Source organism: Ammospiza nelsoni, chromosome 7 (assembly GCF_027579445.1).
Source record: "Ammospiza nelsoni isolate bAmmNel1 chromosome 7, bAmmNel1.pri, whole genome shotgun sequence".
NCBI classification, from domain to species: domain Eukaryota; kingdom Metazoa; phylum Chordata; class Aves; order Passeriformes; family Passerellidae; genus Ammospiza; species Ammospiza nelsoni.
Window position 1 is genome coordinate 21,747,125 of NC_080639.1, and position 20,771 is coordinate 21,767,895.

Sequence of the window (20,771 nt, forward strand, 5' to 3'; positions counted from 1 at the left end):
AGAGAGAAGGGGCTGATGGCACAAGGCAGTGACAGCAGCTTTGCCACCAGAGATGCCTGTTTGTGCCATGGTTTAACCCCAGCCAGCAGCCAAGCCTTGGGCAGCCACTTGCCCGCTGCCCCAGCAGCAGGACTGTGAGGAGAATCAAAAGGGAAAAGCTGGAAAACTCATGGGTTTAACAGGGAAAGCAAAGGCCACACATGCAAGCAGAGCAAAACAAGGAATTTGTTCACCGCTTCCCACAGATAGGCAGGTGTTCAGCCATCTCCAAGAGAGCAGGGCCCCATCACAGGTCACAGTGACTTGGGAAGACAAACGCCAGCACTCCAGATGTCCTCCCCCTTTCCTCTTTTCCCCCCCACTTTCTATGCTGGGCATGATGTCCCGAGGTCTGGCATGTCCCTTAGGTCAGTCGGGGTCCCTGTCCCAGCTGTGCCTCCCAGGCACCCCCAGCCCCCTCTGCAGTGCGGCCGTACGGGAGCAGAAAGGGCCCTGGCTCAGAGCAAGCCCTGCTCAGCAATAACAAAACATCTCTGTGTGATCAACCTGTGCTCAGCACAACCCAAAACACAGCCCCTACCAGCTGCTGTGCAGAAAAGTAACTAACCCAGACAAAACCAGCACAGTGTGCCTTTCCATTCTGCCCCCAACACTTGTGATCTGGCTTTAAAATAATGTAGGAATCCTAACTTAGTTGGTTTTAGCTTTGGTACAGACTCCAGTTAGACTTTGGGTGATTTTCACCTCCTCCTTCAGCACAGGCCTCAGTTCTCTGGGCATACAGCTCTTACAAACTGTGTTACCCATGGTTTTGAGAATCAGGGCTGCAATGCTTGCTATTGTGACATTCTGCTTAAGGGATGCATAAGAATTTTTAAGATCAAAATGATTTGAGCAAAAAAAGTTTTTGATCATGATACAGGAGGTGTAGGTGATAATTAAATTCGGCACCATAAAGGCAAACTACATCAACTCCCAAAAGCATTTAGTACTGGCTGTTTCACACAAGTAATTAATATTTCTTGCCAATACTATTTTAAAATGCCAACTACTGCTGCTGTTTGCATGTATCAGAGTGTACACAGATGAACATAGAGCATCCAACTCCAGCTTTCTGAAGCAGGAAAGATGGTAACAAACAAAAAACATTTTCTTTTCTGAGTTATGCAAACAAATGAGTCTATAGCTAATATAATAACACATGACTGAAGTGCTGGTGCAAAGCATGCTGTGCAGTATGGATGAACCTGAGTGGGCTGCATAAACTTCAAAGCAATAAACACGCTACAAAAGATGCGTGGGCAGAGAGAAAATGGAAAATATAGGAGACACAGGGAGGTGGTTCCATTATCAGCTGCAGGATACATATGATATTGCACATGAGAACAGTGAGGAAGGACTTCAAAAGATGGATCTGAATAGATTCACCTCAGCCCTTAGTAGTTCCACAAAATGCCATGATAGTCTCTCATGGCTGTGACAGGGTTTTAGTAATTAGCAGGCAATCCATTAAGTTATGAAAAATAAAATCTGGTCTCAAAAGCCCCTATTGTCAATTTCTTTGTCCTTCATCTATGTGAAACTAAAGATTTCTTCACACTACAAAGCACAATAAACAATTCAAAGTAGAACATTTTGTTTACCTAAACACTACCAAAGTCACCCCAATTAGAAAAAACTAAAATAAAATAAAAACTGTAAATCCTTTCTTGAAGAGCCCATTTTAACAAAAATTTATGAAAATTCAGGCCTGGCTCATCTGCAAGCCAAAATTCTAGACAATTCACAACATTTAATGATTTTGTTGGGCACATGCTCTGACCCAGCACCTCCTCTTCTGTGTTAGTCTCATTGTGAGAACTGTATATTTAAAATGCCAACTCAATTTTTTATCTGAAATGTCACATTTTGTCATCTCTCCTAGCTGCTCTTCTGTCTGTCTGCAGAATAGTCTCATTTTTTGAGAAAATTCTCACTTCCTTAAAGGCAATGACAAGATGAATTTACTACAGCCAAAAGCCTTTTTGATGCTTGTTCAAAGTCCAAAGTTTGGGCAGCTTTATTCATACTGTGGCCTACTGACTTGTGATGTTAGTGAAATAGATAAATTCACAACAAGTCTTTCTACTGCAAGCCATTATAAACCACACACTGGCGGGCATAAAAATAATACATTATTTTTATGCAATTGTAGCTACTTAAAGAGTGTTACCTTCTTCCTAAGAACATTCAATTGGGCATGACAACAAAGGTAAAATTTTCTACTAATTTTAAATAGTAGTGTAACAATGAAATGGTATCTGTGCTCCAAAACTTTTTATGTCCATTTCACACTAATCACTCAAAACTAAGAATACTATTTAAGTAAAACAATGTGTAAAAGATGAAAAATACTAATAGAAGTCAATGGGTATGTTCCATTTAAAAAAAAAAAAAAAAAAGACACGATCACTTTTTGGTAAAATGTAGGTCACCTATGGTTGCCATAGTAACCACTGCTGAACTATTGCTCTACAGATGACCACTGCCTATGGCTGCTTTCTTTGCTAGCAGTCATACCCCAATTAAAACAAGAAAGAGTTTGGAATTGACATTAGTTTAGTTGCAAATAACACTGTTTAAACATTCTCAAAAGCATCTCCTAATATCCTAATATCCTAGTCTAAATAAAATACGCAGATAACCAGCTGACAACACACAAAACCTACTTTTCAGTACTTAGAAATCTGTTCTTTGTCTGTATCTAAAGCCTGGAGTTTCCAAAATGGAGATAATCAACTTTACAATAAGCTGCAAATACAAAACATATTTATACAGAGCAATTCACTAAACATCAGTAACTCAACAAGTTAGCTGGAATTCAACAAGCACTAACATCAAGTTAAGCTTCACAGCAAGTCCTGTGACAGTATATTCAGTACCTTCACTCCAAGTGGGGGTTAATGCCTTGGCACATTATTATTTTGCACACAAGCACCCAGTGAAAACGAATCATGTAACAAGGAGCCATGGATAATAACAGCTGAAGCCTCACTCGGGATGAAGTCATTGAGTCTTCAATCACTTTGATGGTGAAACTCCCTTTCTCACCACTATTACTCTGGGGCATATGTAGTTGATGATGAATTCATTAAAATACAAAAGACTCCACATTACAAAAAGAGTCTTAATTGGCTTTGATAGTGAACTGGGAAATAACAGGACTACAAGCCAATGTCCTTGATAACTGCTAACTGGTTTTTCCCCTTCAGAACTATCACATCACTATTACGTAAGTTCAGACTAAACGAGCTGCTTATCTTCTCTCCTTTTTTTTGTTTGGTTTCTCTGATTTTTTTTTTTGTTTGGTTGGTTTGGGTTTTTCTTTTTGCTTGGTAGGATTTTTTGCTGGTTTTGGGTTTTTTGAGATTTTTTTTGCTACGTGTATTATAAAAACTCTGAAATATAAACTTTGAGGCCTGGATGCTGCCCATATGCCTTAATGCTATTAGCACTACAAACACATTGTGGTAGGGTAGCATCAGTAGTCACAGAGTCAGAACACCAAAAATGCTGCGTATTTAGTGAACAAAATAATGATGATCAATTTTGTTGAATACCATCTATGAAGAATCATATCCCCTCACTTGCTTTAATTCTTGAAAGCTCAAAACAGACAGATGAACAGGTAGATGATCTCAGGACACCACAGCAAGACTGCTGGGAAGCCAAACAAACAAACCCCTACAGAACAGAGACAGCTCGTGAAAGCTTTAGAATCAAACAATTAATGTAACTGTTTTGGCAAATTCCAAAGAAATTATATCTTGTTTATAGTCTCCCAACTGCATCACTACAGTAGGAGGGAGAGGACTGAGACTCAATTTCTTTATATTCCTGTAAGGATCAGGACCTTAAATACACCTTCACACACAATGCACATCAGGGGACTGCCCTGGGCACCAGGACATCTCAGTGAGACTAAAACACACATGGGAGATGGGGCTGGTGTACAGAGGAAGAAGAAAGGAAGACGTCAATACAGTCTCCAGCAAGCAGAATACTTTCCTTTTTTCCTAATGTTTCAATCAAAATTCATGAAATCTTTGCCCTTGGGTCAGTAATTTCCATGGATTCATTTCTCCCTGCAGTTTATGAGACAGCAACTACATGCATTTACTGTCTTATACTGGAGAAAATCAGTCTGTATTTTCTGTATACAGATACAGGCTTTCATCCTAAGGAGGTCCAGGTCCCCAGTAGAGCCAAAAGTTGTAGTACAATACAAATGATGTAAGAAAAATCAGAATACAAAACTCGACCACCGAAGTCTGGTAAGACTGCAAACAGAGATAAAATACAGTTGCATCTTTCTTGTAAGCATTAGAATGGTTTCATTATGAAGCACCAAGACAAAACACTAAGTTCATCTGCTTGTTAACTCTGCTTTGCAAGCAGAACTGCTAGTCTATTTAAAAAAAAACACAAAAAGACCAACCAAGCCAAATGCCAGAGAAGGCTGTTCCCAGCTCACTGCTAGAGACTTAAGCTCAGCATGTTCATACAAGCCACAGCTGTATCAACTGATAGAGGAAAGATCCACTACCAACAGAATCTGTGCTGTTATGTTGGAGTTAACTGCCCTCAGTCATCCCTATTGCTAAGTTAGTGCTTGGCTAAATCAGAGCAAAGAGCAGAGGAGCAATGTTCAGTAAGGAGAAAACACTGCACAATGGCACCTGTATTGAGGGTGCTCCAGCCTGAAATTAGTTACAAAGGTCACTGTAATGGACAATCACAGAATGGTTTGGTTTGGAGGGGGCCTTAAGGACCATCTAGTTCCAACCTCCCACCCCCAGGCAGGATTCTGAGGATGAGGATGAGGCTGCTCAGAGTCTCCCCCATCCAACCTGGTCAGTAAGACAACATACTCTGTCAAATCACTGAATCTAACTCGGCTTTAAATTTCAAAACATCTTTAAAAACATCTTTACACAGACCAGTAGGAAACATTTTAAACTAGTTCGAAATGAAGAATATGTACTGATCACGGCACTAGATGAGGAGAGAGGATATAGCAATAATCTTTCTGAGGCTTCATTTGCTTTGTAAGAGCACATAAAGCAATTCAAAGAAAGCTGCTGAAGGCCACTGGGACTCTCACCAGTAATAAAAGTGAGCATTAGGACACAGCAGTCAGGAGAAAGCAAGCACGAAACTTTTTTCAGACAAAAATTAATCTATTCATAGTTATAAACTGGTAACAGAAAAATCCATTTTTCCCTTCTTTGTGATTTGATTCACCAATTATTTCCCTACAGAAGCTAGTGTAATGGTACCAGGCCACCCACAGCTTTCACTGGTACCCAAATGTTGTCATAATGCTTCCTTGTACCTGAAAAAGGGACAGCTACTTTTAGTACCCAAGACACCTTCAGGATTTTTTACCTTTAGAAACAACATTTTAAAATTCTGATCTTATTTGACAAAGACCATGGAGCAAGTCTTCACTAAAATAAAAATCACCTACTTCCCAATCTTATCATTTCTGTAGAGAAGGATTTTAGCTGAGACTAGCTCAAGCTAGAAGTTAGCTGGAAAAAAACAAACTTTGGAAATAATTTGAAAAACTGTGAGCTTAGGCGTGTTCATCCCTCTTTGTCAAAAAAGCCATGGTAATCATGATTTTGCATTTCTAAAATTACATGCATCACTGGTGAGAGAAAAAAGAAACTTCATATTCTTTGACTTTATAAATGAGACTGTAAAGTTATTAAAATTATTTTTCATATTGTAATAGCATCTAGAGAGAGCAACTGCTATAAAGTCTAAAACCAGTGGCTAAGATATGATCTGGTATAATTTTAATTCTGTAGAACAAATCAAGGACAATATCTAACCACCATGTTTAATTTTTATCCAATCTCACAGACAATATTCGATCAGCAAATAGAATCCCATACATTGTGTTAGCATCATTCTGAACTAAGAATTGCTGGCAAAAGATGGTTCCAGAGCTGCTGACAGTACACACTCCTGAATACAGACCAGGCCTTACACATATGTCCTGAGTGCAAGGTGCTTTTCTCTAATACATGCAGCACAGATACAGATGTGCCATAGAATCAAAATCAACACTTCCCAGTAATTTTCTGATTTGTTTTTGATATATGTTCCATATACATCAATGTAGTGAAAGAGGATGAGTCACTTTCAATGACTAAGAATTTGCAAACTCCTGGAGCATTAAATTCCTTTGATCTTGATAAGCTGGCTCGTTCTCATTCTGTTCATTAGCCCCCCCTCCTTTTCCCAGTTTTGAGCCAGCCAATCTGTAGCCCTTTCTGCAAGCTGACATATTTACCAAGTAAAATCTGTTACCACTGTTTTCCTGCTCTTACTGAAAAACACCCTGTTGCTTGTCAAGCTCCTCATCTTGGGGAACCTCCTTCTCTTTTCCTTCACATATGACATAGTCCACAAGCTCTCTTCCCACCCTGATGAGCTCATTATTAGCTCCTCTCTGTATTTCCCCAGGAACCACAAGCTGTTCACCTGTGCATTCTGTTAATCTCTTTTTTTACTGCACCCACCTAATGTAATTTCATCATTAGTTCCCAAGTACCATTTTGCTGATGACTCACAAAAATTGCCTAAGAATCTCAGAAGATAATCCAGTTGTGTTGCTTTGAACCATGTCTTGATAAGTATATTTCTCTAAGGGTTATCCTGGGAATGTCACTACCTACATGATTTGAAAAACATGAATGTCTTAAATTGTAAGCCTAAATTATCATTAATTTTCCAGATAATTATTTAGCAACTGCAACAGGGCTATTTTCTCATCTGTTCTGTTTGAAAAATTAGTGTATATGGAGCCTGCCACAAACAGGTATCTACATTTAGACAGCAATTCAATTTCAATACTGATTAGTGAAAAGCATCTTGATATTTTCACTCTTCTCCTTTGATGGAAAAATACTTCACAGCTCCAAAAAATCCTTTAGTGCTTGATTCTTTACCAATCAAAAAAATCACAGTTGTCATAGAAACTGTAAAAACTGAAGTCAGTCATGACATAACAACAGAGCAATGGAAAATGTCTGCAGGCTCAGGTTTTTGTACTGGAGGTATTTCTATGAATTTAACCAGGGAGTCTACAAGTTTCCAAATCTAACAAAGAATATTATAACAATAGGCATTATTATTGTTTTTAAGAATCTGTTCAGAGTCTGGAAAGTAATAGCATTTACTGCTATTGCTCCTGCTCTACACACTGGCTACATTAACAGCAAACAGAGTCTTCCCAAAAAGCTCAGTGCAAGCTTATGCTGTAAGGCAACTGAATTTCTCTGATCACACATCTTAGATAGCCTAGAGGGGCTTTTGGTCAATGTTCTCAGCATTCCTGAGATCGCATTTTTGGTATTTTTAAGCTGACACAAACCACTTTAAAAATCTATGTTGCCAATAGTTTCTGTCTCTTACAAATGCTGTTCAGAAGAAGACTTCTACCTGCAGACCTCTGCCCCACACAAGACAGTTCAGCTCCATTCCAAACATTATCTCAGGCTTTTTCCCTATGACATGAAACTGTAAAATATAACTCTACTCCTGACTAAAACAGGTTACAAGAATCTTCCCCTCTCCATAACCAAGAATATACCAACTTCAATTCCAGGGCTCTTCCTGCCTTTTACTGGAACCACTTGACACTTCATAATTACTAACTGACAGGGCTGCCTTACTGCAAACACTTGCCATGATGACGTGCACAGGGACTGTGAGTGCAGCAGTGTGCACACGAGTGTGGCTGTGGGTGCACACATGGCTGATTGTGTGCCTGTGTGTGTGTGTGCCTGTGTGTGTGTGTGTGTGCCAAAGGTCTGAACACACTAATCTCTGCCCTGCTCCACGCCCAGACAGCAGGAGAACAAAGTGTAACAGATAAGGTAGGATCCTCTCTGGCCAGGAAAGTGGGGAGGGGATGGGGACGCTCAGACCCACTCAAGGCCAGAGTCCAAAGCCTGACCCCAGCTTCCCAGGGGCAGATAGGTAGGCTGAGCCCTCCTCACTGCTCCCCGCCAGACTGGGTGGCAGGATAGGGCTGATGCCAGGATGGGTTGGCTGCTGCCCAGACAGACACTTTCCATGCAGGTCTCATCTCTTCTGCTGGAGTCACAGGCATGAAAACCCTTTGGCAGCAGGAAATGCACTGGCATCTGCTTTTTGACCAGCTGCTATGCAGGTCACCTCCTCTGTCCCTGCCCACTGCCACTGGAGGGAGCGATGCTCTGCTGCCAACATCCCACCAGCATCCCACCTGCATCATGCCCTTCAAGCAGAGATCACCCTGCTGAAAAGAAAATAGTCATAATACACAGGAATATTACTGGACTGGCCTCACTGCAGGTGAGCAAACTGATTAGCTGAACTACAAGTAACACGGAAAGCAGCAACATGGAAGTACTCAGATCTTAAAATAACCATCTCAGAAGCCCTGAATTAAGTTTAATGGAGAAATTTAAGGGAGTTATTTTTGTTTCAGCTGGTTTCCTCCAGCATATTGTCCCTCTGAACCTTTAATTTATTCTTTCCAGATAACTAGGTACACATATTTTGAATAGAGAGCAAACAGGTACTTGGATTCCCTATGCTTTCCTAGAATTGCCTTAAATAAACTGTTTTATCATGATAGCATCTAGGAATTTCCAGACCTGCTAAACAACTTTAGATGCTCACACCACACCCACATTCCCACCCTGCTTAAGGATTACATTTAATGGGAGGGTGAGCATACTTGGTGTGTAACATGCTTCAGCAGCCTACTGAAGTTTCACTGGCATATATGCAGAGAAACTTTCCAGCTGCACCTAAGATAGAGACAGCAAAATGTGCCTGTTAACTTCCCTAACCATGAGTTTAGGAATCAAAACCAAAGTGAAATCCTGATTCCAGTAAAATAACCAGCAAACAACCCATGAGTGAAATAATAAACTTTTTTACATGGAACAAAGGAAAAAAACTCACAATTCAAATCTCCTTAAAAAGAGCAGCATGACTTATTTGTTTACTGCAGGGTTCTTATTAGAAGAGTACCTGATTCACACAAGTCCATAAACCTCAGTGGGACAGAGACAAATATATTTCTTCTGTTACCACAGTTGAGACCCTAGTCAAAAATATGTATAAAACCCTGTAGCTTCTCACTCTTCAGTTCTGTGGCATTCTGTCACAGACTTTACATTTAAAATATCCCTCGAGGCGTCTGTATGTCATAGCACAATTACTATACATGTACATGCATATGAACACAAGCACATGTACACGTGTCACTTGAAAAAGCACATACACAAAAGCATAACGTATATAGTTATGTTTTTCTCACATTACAAATATATGCATATATGCATGTGAACGCATGCATGCAGACTTCCATCTTTCATTCTGAAAAAGGCACATTCATGTCACATTACTGCCAATATTCCCCCTTCTCCTAAATCATCACTCAAAATGGAAGACATTCTCCTATATGCTTAAAACACGTCACACTAAGTAGATGTGAATGATAGAGCACAAACATGGAACTTCCTCTGAAACTCACACCAACATCAAAATTTTCACAGAAACAATTACCAGAGGAAATAGTAATTTTTTTCAAAAATAAGTACTTCCTCAGAGTGCCAGCATTTGAATGTAATAAAACAGATCAAATACTTAAAAAAAAAAAAAAAGCAGAAAGCTTTCACTGTATTTCTAACAAGTCAAGTGAACCCTTCTTAGCTTGTGTGAGACACAGCATCATGCCTTACACACCCCTTTAGTACTTACGGGTAAAATGATTAGAAGCAGATGGATGGACATTACTTCCACTGTCAGCACTTTCACTGCTGGAAACATCATCATCTGATTCCCACACACATGAGCAGGGTGAGGTTCCACCAACTTCTTCAAACTTCCTCTTTAAAATTCCACTCATTGCTGCGATGCTGTCACCATGCACCTGTAAGAGGAACAGAGGCAATGAGGCACTGAAACATGCAACTACTGTGCAGGTCTCCCAATTCATCTATCATTAAAGAGTTCACCTATCAGTCAGATACCACCACCTGCAGCTAAATGGCTCCTTAACTAAGAGATTTAAACAGATTTTCCAAGAAGGAATCAAAAAACCCACAACCTATCATCAGTATATTTATCATCACACTGACTTTAAGACAGAAGGTAAATGCTACCTGTATTCTACCTATGCAGAAAATTCTACAGCCAATCTTATACATATATACATATATATTCAGTTATGCAGCAAATTTAGGTCAAGCATAATACTCCAATGTAATTCATCAAAAACAGACCATTATATAAGGCTTAAAAACTTACTTGGCACCAAGAAACATTACGTGACAAAAATTGTTTTTTAATAAATATTGTTCAGAAAAAAACACCTTCTCTCTTTTGATTTATTTTAAAGGTCTGATTTATATAATTCCCAGTACTAACAAATGCCCACAACTGCAATTAGATTTGAGAGCTGTATGAGACACTTTGCATCTTTCCAGGCCAGGCCCTGCACAAACAGTTCTGGCTCATTTTGTCATTTTCATTTCCTCAGAAGTTTCTTGCCTAGAATTTTTGAAATTCAGATATGAGTACTGGCACACAAGTAGACTATTTCCCTTCACCCAAGCATCAAAGGACTAGATCCACCCTTAAGAACCTGACTTCCTAATCACATTGTCCAACAAAGCCAGAGTCATGTTGAACATTCCTTATTATTTCCCTTTCATATATAACAGCTGATCTTTGTATCTCCATTTATGGAATGCCAAGCAGAAAAAGATCAAAATATTTTCAAAGCAATTTTTAGATAATTTTAACACATCTGATAGTTTGAAACACTTTTTCTCTATCTTTAATTAAAAAATTGGTTACTATCACCCTCATTACTGATTAATTCCTACTGCAGACTGAAAATTAATTCTAAGATCTTAAGTTAAAAGTTACAGATAATATCTACTCTCTGACTATGCTAATCAGTGGAATGCTGCTGTAAATAGCTGGGGAAAAAAAAGGCTGATGTTTGATGCTTTTAAGCTTTTAGTATCAAAAATTCTCATCTGATGCCACTTGCCTTCGGCTTGTTAAGCTGCCAATTCAATTCATTTTATAACATAGTTATTTCTTCCAGTAAGCTTCACTCTACCTTTATGGATGTGTCTAATTTAGAGGAAATATTTCAGTATAGATGGAAATCCTGACATAATGCTAAGAACAGATGCTGCATAAGATAATCTTCAGCACCAAACTTGTTTGCATGCAGAGCACGCTAAAAATTAAATAACAAATATATTAGGGTTTCATACAGTCATTCACACAGACTGATTTAAATACATATGCTCACCATGATGTTCTCAGCTTGTTTTACTATTTATGAAAAAAAATGTTTTCCTGAAAGGGATTTCTTCAGGCTAAATGTATGACTCAAACAGAAGTTGCTTAGATCTCAACCTTTGCCCTTTTGTCCAAAGATGAATTACTATAAACTGCAAAGAAAGCACTGTACTTTTATTCTGAGGACATGGAAAGGAGAGTTTAGCAGCACTTTGTAATAACCTTTGCAAAAACGTAGGAATGCATTTTTATGAACCAACCTCTAATAGAAACACATTTACAAAAAAGAAAAAGAGATAAAAGAATTAAACACACACCGAAACCCCACAATTATAAAGAATCACCCCCCAAGTACAGGTTTAAAAACAACTCCTCTGAATTGTCCCCCACATCCTCACTATATCTCTTGCCAACCACCTTTTCCATTGTCTCCTGCAGTGCTTACAGCACTGAAATTGTGAAATCACCATTATTTCCATGGCAACAGCCTGCAATATCAAATCCACAGGATTATAGCTTGACTGTAGAAGAGGGTAAAGAAGCAGCTGGAGTGTGAGAAAGAAAATGCTTACATTCAAACATCTCAGAAGAGAGTGAGAAATGAGCTGACAAAGAGTTTATCATACAAGCGAGACCTAAGTCAAATCCATGTGTGCACTCATTGAAATTGTGGCTACAGGAGTCATGAGGTTCCAGGTCCAAAGAACATAAGTCATAACTGCACTGCAAGGCAAACCTAATATCTGTGATCATCATGAGTGCACAGCCAGTCAGAGAGCAAGAGCTCATTTCGTACCCTGAGATGACTTCCAGACAAAAGCCCCTTTGTCAGACACTGTCTCCCACCAGTAAAAGCACACAGCAACTGGAGGGCTAAATGGTATCTTGTGCATCAGTAAAGTCACTGCACATAGTGAGAGTGTCAACAGTCACAACTGTTCCCAGCAAGTAGGAGAAACAAATATTTTTTACACCAAAGGACTTTAAATTTGCCTGGTTTTAGCATAGCCTACATTTGCAACAAGTGCCACAATCTAGCAGCAGCAAAGCCATTTCATTAGGATAATTTGTATAATGAACCAAAACAAATGGGTCTTAGGATTCCTGGAAATGACATAGGTCAGCTCTACATCACTAGCTGATCAAGAGAAGGTACAGGAGGTAACAGGGATACTGCAGAACCTGAGTATCACCACAACACAAAGAAGGCATAGCTAGCCATTACATATATTTAGTGTGACTGTTGCCTGATATTTGTTCTGAATCTCTTCCAGGAAGGTTACTGAGAAGGTTGTTTGACAAAGTAGTTGGGATCAAATTTAGGTGTTGCCACTTTCTTGAGATCTGTTGATTCTAATCTCTCTGTAATCAAGTCTCCCCAGGAGTATGTTACATAGGGGAAGGAGACGCCGCCATTACTCAAGAGCTTGGCTACCACAGAGAGAGATTAAAGAGTGTCTAAAGCTGTTTGTACACACTATGTACCAGCAGGAGATCCCTTTAGAATAACATCTGTATAAACAGATGCCACTCCATAAGCCAATATACTTCAGAAAAAAAGCACATCTGCACAGTAGTGCAAAGGCATGCTCTATCTGATAGCATTATTATTTACACAGGCAACCTGCAGTACCTGAGCAAGACCCACATTTCCAGGAACTAGGACATAATGAGCATGGGACACACAACGCAATGATTATGAAAGTGTGTGATATATCCCAGTGGAAGAATAAGCAACAGTCAAACTTCTAATAGCAGTGAGGCCACAAAGTTAGTGATATCACTAAAGGCTTCCTAAGTGCACAATCAAGGAATCAGGACAGAGAATTCAACTGAGTTTTCCTTTGTCCTGTACCATAAGTAAAATTGAATAGGTAAATTCAGATTTTGGGGAATTAACTGAAGCAACTGCAGTCCAAAGAAATCTAAGTCCAATCTCATTTGAACAGAAGACCCAAGAGGTAGGTCTAATTGTACCAGGCACCAAAGACTGATACGAGTAAAATTTTCAATTTGTGAATGGAAAGCAAAACTATAAATAAGTCCCTTAACTGATAGGAGGAATCAAAAGGGTAATGTAACCAGGGAGCAATACAATTTTGCTAACACAAGTCACTTAGGGTATGTGAGACTACCATTATATAGGATGGCAATACTCTTCAATACACAGAAGTACTTCAGTAATACATATATTATGGAGTGAGCAAATGTATATAGGTATAGAATGCAGTACACAGAAGTCCATGTCTGACTATAGGAACCATACAACAGCACATGACTAAGAAAAACAAATGGATGGTCAATCAATATTCTTGGACTTCCACTAAGGCACCAATGATGTTCAGCCTTCAGAGTCTGAAAAGTAACTGTCAGCTACAAGTGAAGAGATCTGCTATGTCCAACTTATCCATTCGGTTAAAAAGGACAAAAGTTGGCTTGAAAGGTTCAATTAGAAACAGACATTTCCAGACAATTACTAAACAGCTGTCTAGTAGCTACAGTTGATTTGGAGCAGCATCCTTCCAATTCACAACAGAGGCACAAGCAGACACTGGAATCTTTCCCATTTGTAGATACATCCTTCATAACAAAAAAATCTTTGCACAGCGACATGATACATCATCCTCTGCCATCCTTCTCACCAAACTTGTGTGGCATTAGTCCACAGCAAGGCAAAACAAAGTTGAAGCAGAGGGAAAAGTACTAAAGCAAGGAAAATAAGCTAACGCATTGCTATGAGCTCTAGGTCAAACGCCAATTGCCTAACATAGTCAAGGACTCTTTAAGAAAGTGACAACTTGACACAGCAGAAGCATGTGGTGGCTATGGGCTGTGAGAATAATATATCTCTCCTAAAAACCCCCATCCATTTGTTACTCCTTCACTTCCTAGTTTTCCTCCATCCTGATGAAACTACTCCTACAATGAGATCATTTAGCCAGTTCTCTAGCTGCAGGTATGCTGATGGGGAAGCAAGTCCTCAAAGCTCCATGGCAACAGGCTTTGCCTTCCTACGATGCCAGATACCTGGCAGGCACCCGATATTTAAAAATTTCAGAGGCAATATGGTATTACTAGAAGATAAAAATTTCATGTAAATGTGGGAGATGTATTTCACACTGTCACAGTACTATCTGGAATCTAGAAAGTAAAATAATATAAAAAGCCTGGCTGGTTTGACTTTCTCTAGTACCTAAAAAAGCTAGAAATTTTAGAGAATCTTGGTTAACAATCTCATTGCAGAAGACCTTTAGATATCTTCTTTAGATAGCAGGTATCCCCAAATCCCTGTGAAAGGCCTAAAAAGAGTGATATTAGGATTACTGAGTGAGTGGACAGGTGACAGTGCATTCCTGTGCTCCCAGGAAAAAATTTTTCTTATGATACTGTGGTAACATACGTTGACCCATGTGTCACTGTCCATGGGTGTCAGTGACACATCTTCAGTGTCTCACTGACACCCATGGACAGTTTATATACTGGGCATGATATTCTATGCTGTAGAATATCCCTTTGGCCAGCCTGGGTCAGCTGCCCTGGCCATGCCCTCCAAGCTCCTTGTGCAGCTCCTCACTGGTAGAGGGTAGGACATCAAGAAGTCCTTGACTTGAAGCAAGCACTACCTAGCAACTACCAAATCATCAGGGTGTTGTCAATATCATTTTCATACTGAATCTGAAAAACAGCACTGACCCAGCTACTGAGAAGAATATGAACTCTGTCCCAGGCAAAACCAGGACAAGTCACAAAGAAAAATCCAACAATTTTTTCACAATAACCAAAATTTTCAAATAAATGTTTTCCAAAATTCAGTGCTGTAGTCTACAGGTCATACCACATCATCTGGGACACTGAACCAATATGGAGCAGACCTGTGGAGAAATAAACATCAAGCATGTACCATATGCAGTAATCATTAAAAAAAGATATGAAATAATAAAACAGAACCCTATTCAAATTATATATCCTCATGATTTAGAGAAAAGCTGATTTATAGAAATCAGCTATTGACTAAAGCTATGGAAAAATCAAGAGGAAAAAGAGCTCAAGAACACATTGGCATTGGAGTGAAGGGGGCTGGGGGACAGGGTATAAGAAATCCAACTATTTATTTCTTTAGCTTATTTATGAAGCCTTATTTTGTAGTAATTTCCTCTTGAGACCCAATCACATTTCAAAATAAAATCTACCTGAATAAAAATTTTTATTTGAAAATAAACCCAAAAATAAACATTAAAGGTGGGCATTCAATAAATAACTGTCCTATGTATCACACTGCATTTTCCTCAAATGTATCAACTGAAAGTACAAAAAAATCTTAAGTCTGTAGCAGCAATACAGATTCACTTTTGAACATAAAAAACTTCTATGTAAATGACTACAAACTGAACTAGAGAATGCAGGAAACAGATGTTACACATAAAACATTACTGCAAAGAACTCATCACAAACGTCTCCCACCCACTGGCCAGTCAGCATGTACTATAACATTCTAGGGTGACTTGGCAAATAATTCCACAGTCAAATCATGAATATTGATGCTCACAAGTCAAGATGCTTGGGTTATTTGTTGTGATTTATATTCTTTTCAGTCTTTTTCTTAGCCCACAAAGCTTCATTTTTTAAAAGACATTTTTCTTACCTGCTAAATGAATGTCAGCAGCAGAGATGGTTGTGAACAAATCAAGGTGGTTGCTTGGCTCCATACAATGCACTGAATTATTCTGCTCTTTGTGTAACTGACAGCTTTAAATTTGGGAGGGGGGGTAGTCAAACCCAAAAGCACCTACAGTGACATCATCACTCACACAAAGAATATTACTTTCTTGTGAAAATGACTATTCACATAAGGAACTGCATTAATGCAGACAAAAAACCATTTGCATGAATGCTTGCAAACAGTGAACAACAGAGGTACACGAACATGAATCAAACAGCTGTTCAGAATTCAAATTAATGTTTGCAATACATGTTTTGCTGTATTTGGCAGCTCTAATCATAAGCACCAGTTGCCAGAGGTAGGCTCTGGTAGTTTCAGTACTACAATCTGTAAAATTTACAAACACATAGCAAGCTAATTCCACTTAAGAGACTACACAGTATAGGTACAGCGAATATCATTAGTATAATCTAACTCATATATTTTTGCTTACAGCAGTGATCAACAAACATTAAATAGGTAAATTCTTTCTCTCCTCATTTGCTTCAGCCTAGCTAAATCCATAGCACCAAGTAAATCCTGCAGGGTAAGACTGTACAATTCAACCAAGGAATGCGTTCTGGCATTGCAAGCCAAATCCTGCCAAGTCTGCTCTTTGCAGGGTTTCTATACCATCACTTTACAGTACTCGTGATTTCACACTTGAGTACTAATCCACTAATCTTCTAGACTGCCTACACATTGTTGTACACTGTAACACATGCCACCTAGCTCCACTGGCAATGAATTTAAGATGCAGAAACGATGCTGACATATGCTCACCTCTCACATCTACAAGCGGTACAGATGCTGATAGATCTGGCTCCTTTAGTTTTCCAAAAGATCTCAGGTGGTTCTACATGAACCAAGCATGCAAATATCCTCCTCTTCATTACCCAACACAAGAATCCTGCATACAGCAGCAGTGAAATGGCCTTCTAATTCTTAGCTACATCAATTGATGGCAACAGTTGAATGAAATGCTTGTATAACTCAGCCAACAGAAGAAAGTTCTATGCCAGTTTTCTTAAACTTTCTCTCAGCATGCTCCCCAGAGAAAAAAAAATAAAATCACTAAGAGGCATATTAATTCAACTAGGAAGCTGGGACCTTAGCATTCAGGTGTTCAGCAATGAAGGTGCAACCTGGTAGAAAGAGATCCAGAGGAATTCAGAAGGAGGGAGTTCCTGTCAATATGAGATTTGTCCACAAAAGCTGTTTGAGACAGCTTTTTTTTTTTTGTATTTAATTTTTAACAATTTTCTAAGCTTGCTACAGCAGGCTTTCCTCCACAGTGGAAAACAGGAGATTCAGGAGAAAGACATCCTGAAGCTGGGTCAAAAACTCAGGTTCACAACGCCTAACCTCCACATAAGTCATCTAGGATGCTATTAGCAGCACTGTGAAAGTCCTTTCCATAGTCTTGAGGTAACACTACTGAAGACCTGCTATTGGGCACTTCTCTTCAAGGTTTTGAGTTTTCATGATGAAATTTCATCACTTAAAATCCCTTCACCTAAAATCTCTGGAAAGGAAGATAAAAGGAAGATTTCCTTTTATCCTTTTTTAAGAAAAAAGAAATTACTACCTGTATCCCGGAAGAAATTTTCAGGTTTGTATGGATGCTCCCAGAGAAGGCTTACTACTCTTGGCATTGACTGTATTGCCGGACTGCTTGCAGCAAAGGTCTGGCCAACACATCTTTATTGCACCTTTTTATAAAAGAACATACAACATTTGGCTTGCTTAGCACCTTCCCAGCAACTGGAATGAGGTTCTGAGACTGGCAGCAGTGTACTTGGCACACCAGCTTTGCATCATGCTGCTTCCAGCTGCAAGAATGACAGTAGGGTTCAGCTCCATAATGAAGACTGGAATGCTATCAACTTCCTGAGTGCTGGAAATAAGGGCCTTTTAATATAAATTTTGCCCAGTTTAGCCCATGTAGTAATACTAATTGGCTCACTGCACCACCTTTTCATACTATTTCAGTGCTGATTTTCCATGCTGTTCTTTCAGAAATGTCAATCTTGCACCACACCTGCAGAGGAACTGCACAACATGGCAGGGAATCTTGTGTATCTGCTGCCAAAGTACAGCATGGCCATGACTGCCACATGCCAAAGGGGCCTTCCCACCTGTCCAGCCCCAGCACACATCACTCAGCTCCCTGTTACATCTGCATTAGCACCCAGCCTGGCTGCTCCTTCGCCACGGCCATCAAAGCCACTAGAGAGGGAGCATGAATTCACCAGCTCTCCTCTTCTGCCCCATGTTCTCTGCATCCTGACACAGGGGGTAGCCATTCTCTACTCTGAAATATGTAATGTTGAATAGCTTTTCAAAAATCCAACCAACCAAAACAAAACAAACTCACAAATCATTCAATGTGTCCAAATTCAGAGCCTCTGAACTCCAAGAGCAGCAGCATAAACTAGTAACACAAAACCATACTGCAGCATTTTGCAAAACTTGCTCTGAACTAGTATTCCTCTTTCTTTTTTTTTTTCTTCTAAAAATAGAGGAACAGACTCTTCCAGTTTAATGTTTAAGTACTGAGGGATGTGTTCACAGTGGTGAGAGGAAAGTGTAGATGTAAATTTTAGGTAAAAAATGACCAAATATTTCATACCTTGCTCGGGCTGCAATTTTTGACAATAATAGTACTACTTCTACATGACAAGATTTAAAAAAAGTACTAACTTTAGGAGCTTAGAAACAAGACAAGTGGGTATTTTGGAGGTTTTCTGCCCAGTGGGAAATGAGGTAAGATTGCCTTCACCCTGTGGTCTGGTATTAACTGTACAGCACAGCATTCTGTCCCCACATGAACAAGCAATGCTGAAAATTGCTGGAAAAATCTAGCCTGGCAGAATCCTCAGCTCATCTGTTTGCAACTTGCTATAAAAAAAGCCAAACCAAACCAGAAAAAAAAAAAAAAAGCCACAGTGCTTCCTCCATGTTATCATCACTATCTTTCACAACCTAGACATCACAGGCAATATGCAACAAACTTTCTCATTACTATTTTTACCAGATGAGAACTTCCACTTCTATATCCAAAACCCAAAGGATTCAAATTGGCACAACTTGACTACCACTATAAAATGCAAAGATGTACTTTTAGCAATGTATCACACCTTTACTTCCTCAAATAAGGTTTGGATTACTTATTATCTTCATAGAATTTAAATTACATACACAGGAAAAGAAGATTTAAAATTAAAGCAACTCAGGTTTACCCGCCTCAGTTGAAAACAAATTATTCTCAAGAAGACTCAGAAAAGTTTCAATAATCCATCTAATTATCTTCTTTCTTAACACATCTCACATAGAATGAAAGATACTGTATCTTTTCCTCATTCATTTTGCTGGGTAAAGAACTGTCTGGATGCATGGGCCCAGGGAGTGATGGCCGATGGTGCTGCATCCAGCTGGTGTCCGGCCATGAGTGATGTCCCTCAGGGATCAGTGCTGGGCCCAGCCCTGTGTAATATCTTTACTGATGATCTTGATGAGGGGATTGAGTCTACCACTAGCAAATTTCCAAAGTTAGGTCAGGGTGTTGATCTGTTGGAGGTCAGGAAGACCCTGTGGAGGGACATGGACAGGCCGGATGGATGGGCCAGACCAGGAGCCTGAGGCTCAACATGACCAAGTGCTGGGTCCTACAAATTGGCCACAACAGCCCCATGCAGTGCTACAGGCTGGGGGCAGAGTGGCTGGAAAGTGGCCCCGTGGGAAAGGGCTTGGGGTGCTGGCAGACAGTGGCTGAGGGAGCTGGGGGAGTTTAGCCTGGAGGAGGCTCAGAGGGATCTTCCAGCCCCCAGTGCGCTGGAAGGAGGCTGCAGCCAGGTGAGGGTCTCTTCCCCCAGGCAAGCAGCAACAGAACAACAGGTCACAGTCTTAACCCGTGCCACGGGAGGTTCAAGCTGGACATGAGGAAGAATTTCTTCACAGAAAAGGTGATTAGATATTGGAGAGGACTGGAAAGGGAGGTGTTTAAGGAAAGACTTGACACTTAGTGCCATGGTCTAGTTAACATGGTGGTGTTTGGTCATAGGTTGGATTCAATGATCTCAGAGATGTTTTCCAACCTAATTGATTCTGTGATTTCAAGCAATCAAAAGCAAGTATTCAACTTTCACTTTAACTGACTTTTGGTACTTGTGATGCCAGTTAAAAATGGATTTTAGTATTAACTTGAACAGGATTATTTTTATGTGTCACAGTACCTCGTAATATTTTAATGCTTTCTTTAAGATACTTCATAACAGGAAAAATGCCCTTTTCAATGATGAAATATGAATCAGCGTACTGACTAACATATGCTACCAGAAATCATCTATATACTAACAAAATAAAAGAATACGAGGGGTACATTTAGCCCACTATGAAAATGCTTGTCATTTGTTCTGTTTTCTAGGCTCAAGCAGGAAGTCACCCAATGGAAAAGAAGCAGAAACAGAAAAAAATGGAATTTTTCATTTATACTGAATACCAACTAACAACAAAACAAGTTATGATATGCGTAAGGAATAAATAATGAAGAACTGGAATAAATAATGTAGTATGATAGAATATCCCAGGTTGGAAGGGACCCACAAGCATCACTGAGTCCAGCTGCTGCAGGTTACACATTCTTAACTGAAAATAATTAATTCTTTAAAACATGAAATTGCTTAGCAATGATAAGTAATTG

General features: G+C 39.5%; 1 protein-coding gene across 1 annotated transcript in view; it reads right to left on the minus strand.

Moving 5' to 3' along the window:
• The window catches only part of CSRNP3 (cysteine and serine rich nuclear protein 3), a 98,425-nt gene that overhangs the window by 57,317 nt on the left and 20,337 nt on the right, over window positions 1-20,771 (minus strand). The window contains exon 2 of the mRNA XM_059475663.1: window positions 9,811-9,982. Within this exon, the coding sequence (XP_059331646.1) occupies window positions 9,811-9,958 (148 nt within the window). The 5' untranslated portion in view covers window positions 9,959-9,982. The remainder of the gene's footprint in view (window positions 1-9,810; window positions 9,983-20,771) is intronic.